A 12,638-nucleotide genomic window follows, 5' to 3' on the forward strand; every position below is an offset into this window, starting at 1 on the left:
GGGATGTAATTGTGTGCGTGTGTGTGTGTACGTGCATATGTGTGTGTGTGTGTGTGTTTGTTTGTGCTTGAGTGTGTACATGTGTGTGCCTCTTCTGTCCTCACTTACTCACAGCAGTAAGTGGTAAGTGAGGAGACAACAGACCCTGTGTGACTGTTTTGTAACAACACAGAAAGAGAGAGAGAGAGAGAGGAGACTATGTGCTGGCTCCCATCTGGTGTCACAGGGTGTGGACTGAGCAGCTGCCATCTGCAAGCTGTCCAGCAAGTGCCAGTGATGATCAAGCCTCATATGCATGTTGCAACTGACCCAGGCAATTTTGCACAAATGTACATAGAAACAGAGACTGTGTGTGTGTGTGTGCACTCGTGTACATATGTGTGTATGCGTGTGTGTGTGTGTGTGTGTGTGTGTGTGTGTGTGCATATAAAATTGTCTAATTGTACATTGCACTGATCTACACTGCATTAATCTAAGTATTGTAGAAAAAAACATATTTAAATCCTTTGTAATTCTGCTTTGCCTTTGCAGCCCCCCATTTTTAATCTTTAAAAAACCAATACTACTGTAAATAGTGCTTATCATGTTGATCTCCAATTTCCAAGGGATAAATTTAACATTATAAATTCAGTTCTTACATAGTAGAACACAGCAAATAAGATCCATCTAAACAGAATTTACAACCACAAATCAGGTATGCTTTCAAACCAAAACATCCAAAAAGTAAATGGAAGCAATATTTTACACTATCTAGCCACAGCTTTACATGGTGAAAAATAAAGGCCTAATGCTTATCTGACAGGATTAATGATCCAGTCTGATGATGCATATGGTTTAGACACACCCACCCCTGGGTGAGTGATGACACAAGCATTCAGAGGGCCAGTGACGTGTGTGCGCTGCCACAGTCCACTGTCCACGCCCAGTCAGGCAGGCAGTCCAGTTTGACTGCGCGGCATGTAATTGCATTTGAGAAGCGGTGGGTACACTCAGAATGGTGAATTTCAGCGGAGGCTGCATGTTTCTTAATCTGCCTAATCGCCTCACAGATGATTTCACTGGGGGAGAGGAAAAAAGCAATTACCAATTCATTTACAAAAGGGTGCCTTTCCCAGGTCTCCAATCATGAAGAATATGGGCCCTGAAATAGAGTTAGGACGCTGCACACAGTCTGTGCCCTTCTTTCTGCCTTCCTCCCTCTCCCTCACTCAAACTGGCACAGGGACTGGCTCTCGCGGGTTGGTTACATAACTGATGAGAAAAAGCAAATGGATGCGTAATCCCAGATTAAAGATGGTTGACAAAGAGAAGAGATAGTGTTCAGCTGCTAGCTGGCATTGTCCACTGCAAACACACAAACACACACACACACACACACACACACATCTCTCTCTCTCTCTCTCTCTCTTATCACCAAACCGTCACACAGACTCTCTTCCCTCTTCATTTACTGCTTTGAGCTGTCTGTTAGCACTGATGGGTGTGGGTGTCTGTTTTTCAAAAGAATTGCAGAGAATAAGAGCAGGACCAAGAATGCAATGCAAAATTTCAGCATCACAGCATTATCTGTATTCACAACACACTGTCGCTGCTCGCACATGCAGAAAATACTATTAGTATATAATGTATATGCGAGCAGCGACAGTGTGTTCAGTGCCTGAATTCCTCCTCAGCATACAGCATGCTCAATGCTCTGTGAAGCACTCTCCCCTCAGCTCTTACATAACCACAAGGGAGGAAGACATCACTATCTATTAGCGTGGATGCTTTAATGTGAAAGATAACCTTGACCAAAAGATATACTGTATAGAAAAGTAGGTTGGGTCTCCATTTGTCTGGCTATTTGAAATGCAGGACACCCTGACGCGATCCTTTTATAGACGGTTCCTTGTGTTGATGTGACAGGGCTGTGAAGATGATTCTGATGTCTTGTTCTCAGGATCACAGGGTTTTATATGCAATGGGATTTTTTTAGCAAATGTTGACAGATCCAGATAACAAATATCTGGACTGATCCAGCAGTTTAACCAAAAATTCCAATCAAAACATCACAGATATAGTGCAATAAACACAATCAGCAGGTGTACTGAAACACTGAAACAGCAGGCTGTATTTCTACAGCGAGCTGCAGGTTAAAGCTGTGTACTTTCCAAATAAGAACAAAGCAGCAGAGCCAGGAAGTGCTTTTCAGTTTCAGTCACCATGCAATGTAAATACCGCGAGGTCTATGGTCCCCACACAAAGCACAGTCAGTCGCTCACTGTGACAACGACAGTGGCGCTGCAAGGCAGGTCTGGGTAAACACAGCAACAATGGAGGGCAGCTGCATCTCCTCTCTCTCTGTCATCTAATCCAGCGTCAGTTCACAGACCCTGGGGCACAATCCACCCCCCCAGAGATGAACCAACAGTGACACTGTACCAGGTACCTCCCGTAAAGGGTAACACCGCATCTGTTCTCCACCAAAAGGCACACAATGGCCACAAAGCAGTTGTTCATCATGGCTGTTTTGTTTCAAAGCTCTCTCTGCCGGTTTTCAGCATCTGCTCCACTCGCTGGGCAGTACAATGGCCTAGCGCTGGCTCTGTCTGTGTTTATCATACGCTGTGAAATGCCAGAAAGCTGATGAAATCCCAAATGAAGAACCAAGTATTGTAACTTAGTCTCACAAATGGCCAATGCCTTTGAAATAAATAAAAGAAATACAAATAAGAAGTGTGGGGGTAGATTAGAAATAGATGAACTGGTTGGGTGGGATTTAGTTCTTAGATGTAGTTGCCGTGCATCACATGTTCATTGTTCCAGAAGTGGGTCTACTGTCCTTTGAGACAAACGCATACTGTTGGAAAACAAAGACTGGCCCATTTATGGGGCTAAATGCAGACAGATTATCTTTGAAAAATATACCCAGTCGTACAGTAAAATAGTGCTATGCTTACCTTTCCCTTTTGGTGGCTAAATATAAATCATGCTCTATATTTCCATTTAGGAAACTTCATACCTTGCCAAATGTGAGACTTTGGTAAATAAAGGCTAGCAAAATGCCTGCTGTTACAGTAGATGTTCAGCTGATAATACGTTGCGGTCTAAGCACAGGACCACATTAAAGAGACTGTATCCATGAAGAAGCCAAAATATGCAAGGCTTCATTTGTATGTTTAACAAAAATCGAATGAAAATGGGAGGTTACGTGATAATCTGTGTGTACAAGAGCATTTCTGTGAGATTGTCATAACTGTGTGCAGAAAACAGGGGCAGGTAATCGGCTGCTTTAAAATGGCTCCCTGAGCGAAAACACTGCCCTGAATAATTAATAGCATACGCTCTAGCACGTGGCGTATGTTTTAAATGGAACCTTATTGGCAGTGAACTTTCCATGCACAAAAAAGGGAGATTCGTAATATGTTGTCACATACAGCGTCATTTCAGGCATTAGAAAAACAACTCACTCTTGCATCTTGTTACCTGTATATACTAATGCATGTTCCCTTGCTTTGAGAAATAGGGAAATCAATGCATCCACAAATCATTGAACAAAGTGAACAAAAGACACTGCGTTGAAAGTGCCCCACTAATTATGGAGATTTTACTATGCAGTTATGCAATCACAAAGAGATATATTCTAAAGAAAGATCCTGTACCTACTGAGATACAGAGACCATATGGCCAAATAAAAAGGTTGAGATAGCAAAACTCGTGATACTATCTGTTTACTACAGCAAACTGAAAGGTCAAAGGTCAGAGGATGGGAGAGGCTGGTGTCGGTAAAGAGTAAATATAGAGAAGGGATCCTGTTAACACAAACAGTAAGGTGTCAAGGTAACTGCAGACTGATACTGAGGTGAAGGAGGTCCCAGTCATCCCAAGGGTAGTCCAGTTAAGAGTTGTAAATTCCCATGATGCAGTGCTGTTCTTCCAGAGCTGTCAGAGAACAATAATAGTCCCTCTATGGGATTTGTGCTCATACTACAGTGATGTCTCGATGGCTAGTGTTTACTCATGAAAACACATAAGAGCAATTGTTTATCGAGAGTCAATTTTTCAAGCCAGCTTTTATAGCTAAACTAGCCAATATCCACATATGCTTTTATTCTGTCATCCAATCATTTCTCTTTCCACTCTTACAGTCTGACAATAGGAAGTAAATTGCATGTAATCTACCTTATATCTTTATATTAGTTGACCAAATGTCGATGTTACCATAATGAGCTTGCATCGTATGCAAAATCTGTATCGCAGTAGATCTGTAAATGACATTCTAATATGTTTTATCCTCCATATCTTTCATTATCAGCTTTCTCAAATACATGTGCCTAAGGTCTTTTGTAAGTAGATGGTCAGGTGGACTGCATTTGCATTTAATTAATTAATGAAGTATTTTCCTCTGTATGTGTTTGTGTAGTTCCCATTGCTTCTCTAATTGGTCGGGCTTTGTGTTGTGTAGCTGTACTGCATGTGCGCTCAGTGTGATCAAATCACCTGATTGGGATTTTATTTCTGTATGAGTACGCACGCGTGTCTGAAATGACTCATTCCCATGACTGAGCTCTCATTTTCTGTAGGTACCCATTCACAGCTTCGCTGGAGTCCACTGAGAAGCCATAAAAATTCAACCCAAGTCTCCCTCATCGTTTAGCGCGTACACCTTGTTTTCATGAATTATGCAGGCCGGGCTTGGCCCTTTTGTAGCATAAACAGCAGCTGCAGGGACTCCAATGGTGATAGCAGCAACGGCTCTGGAGCAGAATCCTAATGGATTTGCATATCACAGCATCTCTCTATCGCGTAGGTGCTCACACACTCAGGTTTTCAAAGGCACCTTGGACAGGCTTCCCAGCCACTAGGGTGACCTGACGCTTTGCCTTGGTCCTGATCGTTATCAGTTTATACACTTTATATTTAGAGAGAACAGACCGAAACACCTTTGACAAATGTGTCCCAGGTTGCGTTGCCCGGACAGAGTTTTATTGGTTTGAGGTCACACAGATACAGAACCTATTACTACTGATTTATGACACCATTTTTCATGCCTCTTCCACATTTCCATTGACACAAATAAAAGAGGGGCTTAATGCAGCTCAGCCTGTGTTGGCAGTAAAGTCATTAATAATAAAGCCTTGTGAAGTGGTCCGTTTTGTCTGCCATGAGGAGCTCATGAGAGTTGGGAGATGATGCAGTTCAACATGTGGACACATAATTGAAGATTAGGGTCCAGAACAAGAGTACAGCATGTATTTCACCATCATGTACAGTCATTCACCACTTATAACCATCATTATAATTCAACACCATTTCCTGCTATTCAGCACTGTCCATCATTATTTACATATATGCATTCACCATAATTCACCACCATTTGCCATCATTCAAATTCAGTAGCTAGCATTTGCCATAATTAGTCATTACCCGCCTATTGACAATTTCATCATCATTTACAACTAATCACCATTATTTACAGTCATGTACACCATTAACCTTCACCCAGCATCACGCGCCACCATTTGAGACCATGCATGACGATGCATAATCCTTTGCCACCATTCACCATTCACTGTCCTCAACAAGATTAGCCATCATTCACCATCAGTCACCATCTTATCCAGAGAGACGCAGCCCATAAGTGGCATAAAGACTATTGAAATACTGACCCCATCTCCATTGAAAGAATGTTTCTCTTAACGTGGATCTAATGAAGTCAGTGTCCAGCTCACCCTTATGGTTTGATTCCTGGAAGTGGTTGTCCAGACAAAGGAGGGCCACAGAGACGCCTTGGCTAATTTCATCAGGTCAATTGTGAAAGGAACTAGCAAACAGATGGTGTGATTGTTTTACCTCATCACCTCTGCTCAGACATAGAGCAGATCTGGTTTTATACAATAAATATTATAAATTATCAAAGAAAGGCACAAGGCTCTTTCAATTTTTTTTTTTTTTTCGAATTGGAGCACTGCTGCTACTATGAGGTAGGTACACCGTAATACAAAACAATACTCTGAAATATTCTGAGAGGACAATAGCTCTAATCTGTATATATTATGAAAAAAATGCAAAAAGGTTCACTGACAACAAGAGTCTTTCAAAATCAGCTTAGAAAAAAAAAGATTAATTGTGCATCAGGATCAGGATGATTCACATTCATTAATGGATGGGCAATATCACTCAAGAACCCAAAATTTAAATGAGAATTAATTTTGGTCTGGCAGGCTAATTGAAACGGTTAAAAGGGACTGCAGACACATGCAGGGAAGCAGCCAGTGCATAAATGACCATTATAAAAAAATAAATAAAAGAATGCCAAACACATTTGCATCCACCCCATTATCAGGCCATTGATTAAGATTTACAGAAAACCAATTTCCCATGCACCACCATGGAATATGAAGCGAGCATTAGCCATTGATCCTAACGGTCACTTTCACTGGAGCCGAACAGGCAAACAACCTTTGATTCTGCTTCATGAGCACAGCTGCAGGGACCCAATGAATATTTTAACATAAAAAAATATGGTGGATGTGACAATGGCAGACAGTCACATGAGCTTGTGGGTTTCGGTGTTTTCAGGGATGCTTGATTAATCATAAGCCAAAGGGATTCACTCTCAAATGCTGGTATTTGTGTCTTTTAATAAATGTGTCTTTAAAAGTTTTTCAGGTCAAACAATGACCCATCATTAAACAGCCATCAAGGCTGAACTCAGTTCTAGTTATCCTGCAAGCAGTATTCCCACACTCTGCACCCGTTCTCCACTGACCACAGGCAGCTGCTCTAGTGGCTATGCCCAGCCACAGCCAGCTGTGACACCCTGGACACAGCTGGCCGGAGGCAGACACGTCTGACACTCACACAAACAGCCGCCTGTACATGCTCTCTCTGTCTCTATTCCCTCCCCCCCCCCGTCCCTCTCTTTCTCTAGTGACTGTGAGAATCAAGCTCTCCACTTCTTGTGTTGAGATACAATATTTAAAAGAAAACATCTGCTTACTGATGCATTGAAAGAATTTAGATCAATTTGCAGAGTTGATGTATGACGCTGGCCATTTCTTGTTAAAGTGAAAGAATAGCCACTTTTTGTGCTTTGAGACAGCCATACTTTGTTACAGGGGCAGCACTTAGTGCTTCAAGGAGAAACAGCTAAATTATGTTAAACCTCATTTTACACTATATTATTAGCAAACAACCTGATGCGTATCATGTTTATAGTAAAATATATGAGGACTATTTACCTCAGTAGACAGTACTGAAATTATAACCTGTAACTTTGTTTATAAGTTGAATACACTGACCTTTGCAGCATGCCCACTAAAACATTACACATATATTGTAACGAAAATACAATATAAATGTCTTATATTGCGTGTCATCTATTATTCTTCAATGTTTAATGCAAAGCTTGTGCTTAGTCTCAATGTTGTGCCTGGTCTAGATACAAAACTATTTACTGATGCTGAGTCTTCAGTACTCGATGATGACTCCTTGTCTATTTCATGCGACCTGACAGAGCAGTTAGAAAAGTGACATAGGGCCGATGTAGGTGCTCTGTTGCTTTCCCTCGGTGGGAGGTAGTCTCATAGCGTGAAGGCAGTATGCCGATTGGGAAGGTATCGCGGCTGTGTTGCTTACCATTGCTCTGCTATAGAATCGGATTTCTGTCAGCAGTATCAAACAAAACATTGTATCAGGTACCAAACAAAACAGATAGTTTGCACAGGCATAGAAAAAATTACTCGCTATATTTTACCTTTTTTTCTGAACTCAGAAGTTTCACTTTTTTTTCATTTTTCTTTGCAATATTTATTTCTTTGCTCTCAATCAGAAATATTTTGCTTGATAATCATAAATCTGATTCCGCAGATGGTAACATAGCTGCAACATTTTCCCAGTGGGTAAGCTACGCTGCGGCTACCTCCCATGGACGGAGCATGACAAAGTGCCTACATCAGTCTTACGTCACTGCGCTGTCAGCTTCTCCACCCTAGCTCCCTATCCTTCTACAAACCACTCAGTCACTGCCAATTCTCCGCTGTGGTCTGATGACACATCTGGTCAGACTGTACTTTGACTAACTCTAGCACTACTCGTCCTATCCAGTAGACCCAGTCTCTCTCATGTGACACTTGTATCTAGGTCTTCTAGCACTTTCATGATGCCCCTGGTTCTTCATCTATCGCTTTCATGTTACACTACCTTCATCTTGATGTTGTATCTCTTTATCATATCTCTTGTAATCATACCTCACTTATAGTTTATGACTTACCATAACTTTACTGACTCAGCCAATGCTTACTGTGTGAACTAGCCTTGACTAGAACATGGCAATAGATAACTCATACTTTATGAGAACTGTACCCTATTCCGCCTGTGTTCCGTAGTTGTTCCAACCACCTTCGGTATGCACTTCGGTATGCACTTATTGTAAGTCATTTTGGATAAAATCTGCCAAATAAAATGTAATGTAATCTGGTCACTTATTTGAGCCTAATTAACTAGACATAAACATTTCCTACTATTGACTATTTTTGGTCAATGTACAACTATGGAAGCATGGGGTCATCAGCCTTTTTTCACATCCGTAGACAATCATTGAATATTTTAAACTATATTCAGTACTATGCTCATATAATTAATTGAACAAAAAGGTGTATGGTGGTACATATACTGTACATAACATGAAGAGATTCATAGGACTATTTAACACTTGCACCAGCAAAAATGACTTCTGACTTCGCATGGATCAGCTTTATATTACCTTGTGAGTTTTCGTTACAAAGCTCTGACTATGCCATGGTGATATGTGTCTGGAGAAAACCAAGAAATTTATAATAATTATAATTTTATAGACTAAAGACAAAAATAAGTGCCACATATCAATATGTTTCAGTCAGTTCAGCAGTTGTGCAGTCTGTATAAATGGGATGCTTGTCCCCACAATTGAGTGCTACACAGTTCAGGTTAACTCTATGTTTCCTATTGCTTTATTGCAGCAGCAGACAGGATACATTCAATTTAGATACAGTTTTAGCGATAGAGATGTTTACATTTTAAACGTAAACTGGGCTATTGGCTATGTTGCCACTATTCACATTCTAGCTCATATTTTTTTCACGCCCCTTGTTCCAGCCAGTACTGCCCCAGATTGACCCTCCCCCATTTGGTCACGCTGAACAGACTGCAGAGGAGTCAAGGGGCCATTGTTTCTGGCACCCTCAGGGATGTATCTGTGCAAGATTCATCCTTGTACTCCTATTGACCCATCTGGCCATTGCTGGGTCTTCACCCTTCAAGCAGATACTCTTTACATACAATAATGTCATCTCCACTGAATGCATGAACACACAAAATTAATTAAATGTCATTGTTCATGCATGACCTCAACTGTGTATTCATGCTGTGAATATTTGGAGACTTTTTACTTCAACAGGTGAGAACATGGAAATGAAGTGCTCTTTGTTTTACATTTTTTTTACGAAGCGTTCTGCAGGTAAATGTGAAGATTGTGTGACTGCCAAACATAATTCATTGGAGTGTTCCCAGGCATTGCTGTTCCTAAGACAACTTGATGGATGGTGTCCGTAAATTTGCTTATTTTGTTTAATGCACAAGCCATCTGAATGAGATTTGTATTGTATTGACTGGATAGTAACCACCTCTTTGGCTGCGTGTTAAAACACATTTTACAAAACAGTTGTACATTATAACGGACTTACAGATATATATTACACAACTCATAGTACCAAACAACTATCGGCACCCTTTTCTTGGGTCAATCTGAGGGCCTCGAAAAATGCAGTTTCAGATGTATGGTGAAGTGTGGTGAACATGTTGGTAGGCTAAAAATAAAAGTGACCTTGGCAGTTTCCTAAAGCAACATACAGTATACAGCAAGTGGGGACAATGCTTTTATCAGTCCTGAATTTCACCAAATCAAAAGCTGCCACCTCCTCAAATCACTGCTTAAATCCTCCATCCATGACTTTGCATTATGGTGACATATTGATACACAGCTAATGTAAAATGAGTGCATTTGCAAATGTCACACAGCAAGTGCCCTTGTGAATTACATCTGGACATTTGATGACCATTTACCTCCACTGCAGTTGACTATGCATTTCACAGTCACAAACCACATTTCCCATCTACGTTGTTTTGTCAAAATCAGGCTCTGCCTGAAGGAAAGTAAGCATTGTTCAAATTGAAAGCATAGACCAGTCTAAAGTAGTGGTATCATCACATAATAATAAAGCTATAACAACTATTCTGTTTATAGTGATTATACTAATCACAACAACAAGAATAACGATTAGAAATGTTTCTGCCAGACACACAACTCTCGTCAGGGTGTAAGATGTTCAACCGCCTAATGGAATACTTCAGCTAGCGCCAACAAATGGGTACCACTGCACAGGCTACTAATGAGATGCATGAACATGAAAAAAGATAGGTCTTATACACTTTATACACTATATTGCAACATAGCATCAGAAATATGAATATACAAAGGGTTTTGTCATATACTGTTCAATGTGCTTCCCCACAATCTGACCTGTAATGAACAAAAATTCACGCGCATTTCACAGCTGCTGTGCTCATTCAGTGAATTATGAAACATACTGCATTATGCCTGGCAGTGAAAGGGTAGAACGGCCTGGTTCTGTCTATTTCACTTGTCAAATTACACTTTAGTATATTAACATTAAAGTCAAGATGCTAAATTCAAATAATCTTGTCATATACATTGCAAAAAGGAATGGGAAATACGGTATTTTGTAACCTGATGCGGTCTGTGTGTGTGCATTTATGCGGTAACAGCACACATTAGATTTCAATCTATAAACCACATGACTTTGGTGAAGTCTACAGTTAACGACGCTCCTTTCTTTTCGTCATTTTTATTCATCGGCCTCCCTGGAACCACCTGCAAATTATGTATAAAAATGCGCGGCGAAAACCACGCGATGTGACAACTGTATATATTTTTCGACTATGTACTTCTGTTTTATGGACATCTGAGCACTGATGTATTACGGTCATCAGCTAGCACAGCTTGGGTCTTTCCAGCAAAAGCTTCTCTTTGCAACTCCTCAAATATGCATGAATCTCTTCTGAACGGAATTACTGCGACCTGATTTCTCCAGTTTTTACTATCCATATAGATTTTTGATACAAGGGAAACAAAACGAAGAGTTGTGTATCCAACATGTAATATTGGCTTTATATATATATATATATATATATATATATATATATATAGCTTAAACACAAATATCACAAGTCTGAAATTACAATTCATTTTGCTTTTTTTTGGAGGGAGGGAGGGGGTGGAGGGAGTCTTTCACCTTTTTACAGTGGTCTTACCTTCTGCTGTCGTCTCGCCATATCAGTCGGCTGCTTTGCATTGAACGGATAGGCAATGCATCTCATGACGAATACATAGAGCTGAAGCTTCCTCTTTCGTTCCTCTTCCTCTCGGTGCATTTTTTCCACCTCTTCTTTTTCCTTCTCACTAACTACCGAAGGACTTGGGCTGGACGGACGGGCACTACTGCTCCGGCTACTGGGCTGTAGCCCACCGGAGCTGTCGCTAGTGCGACTCGGAGACAGCCTAGCCCCGGCCTGTGGTGCCATCGCTTCTCTGCTCTCCTCTTCCACAATCTCATCCCCTTCCTCTTCGCTGGACGATGGATCCAACATTTTGTACTAGAAGCTATTCAGGCTGCAATAAAATTATGTCGATGGTTTGCAAATTATAGACGAAAACACCAGTCTGAATCAAAATAACCAACACGTCCTGCAATGGTGTTATGGTGACGCCCGTAAAATGAGAACAAAAATTCCCGGTACAAATGCAATCCGTGCCTATCCGTTAAGGTGCAGAAATAAGAGGAAGCGATACTGATGCTGGGAGAGCCTGGTAGAGCTGTTCACACAGACACAGCTACCCCCCCTACCGAAAGAGATTGTTGCTGCTGACGTATTTTCTGTGTTTTAACTCTCCAGTCACCGTCAGGGATCTGTTAGGGGAAGATAGTATAGAAAGGGGAGGGTGTAGGAGGAGTGAACGATTTCCAGGACTCTGGCTTGTCCATTGACTTGCTCTTCTTCCTGGCACGATCTGGAAATTGCGAGCGATCGATGGCCGCTTCCTGTTCGCTGGCCTTTTAAATGAAAGGGGCGTCAGGAGCTGGCCATAGTACTGAACCTCCACCCTGCGTTATATCCACGAGATTGAGTTTACGTCGCATGAACAAGTTCTTACTCCACTTGCAGTCATTATAATTCTCAAGTATATTCTGTACATCCCCCACCCCAAATAAATAAACCAATAAATTCAACTCTTAACGGCACCACTGGTCTTTACGGAAAATAAGCAAATTTCAGAACAAGCTTCGTCCTATGGTTTCATTAAGAAGCGCTACGCTGAATGTATTGTTAACCTCTTTTTAGTACAATTCGTGGGTTTCATTATTTCATCTGAAATATATGCGAATAAACCAATCATACCTACGTATAACATAATGCATACTATACATAGGTACATACATACAGCATACATACATAGCCTACCGACAGGCATGCCGCATGCATACATACATACATAAATACAGTGAGCTCCATAATGTCTTCCCTGACATATCAGACCC

The 12,638-nt window shown here is 41.0% G+C and overlaps 1 protein-coding gene across 11 annotated transcripts in view; it reads right to left on the bottom strand.

Annotated features, from left to right (window-relative positions):
* Positions 1-12,077, bottom strand: part of cadpsa (Ca2+-dependent activator protein for secretion a) — a 101,013-nt gene extending 88,936 nt beyond the window's left edge. For 3 of the 11 annotated variants that reach the window (XM_064304476.1, XM_064304472.1, XM_064304470.1), the window contains exon 1: positions 11,353-12,076. In XM_064304476.1, the coding sequence (XP_064160546.1) occupies positions 11,353-11,688 (336 nt within the window). In that variant the 5' untranslated portion in view covers positions 11,689-12,076. Of the gene's footprint in view, positions 1-11,352 lie in introns of all 11 variants that reach the window. The other 8 variants (XM_064304477.1, XM_064304475.1, XM_064304478.1 and 5 more) reach the window with 4 other exon arrangements.
* Between the last annotated feature and the right edge of the window lie 561 nt (positions 12,078-12,638).

The sequence above is a fragment of the Anguilla rostrata genome, chromosome 13 (assembly GCF_018555375.3).
Source record: "Anguilla rostrata isolate EN2019 chromosome 13, ASM1855537v3, whole genome shotgun sequence".
Lineage (NCBI taxonomy): Eukaryota > Metazoa > Chordata > Actinopteri > Anguilliformes > Anguillidae > Anguilla > Anguilla rostrata.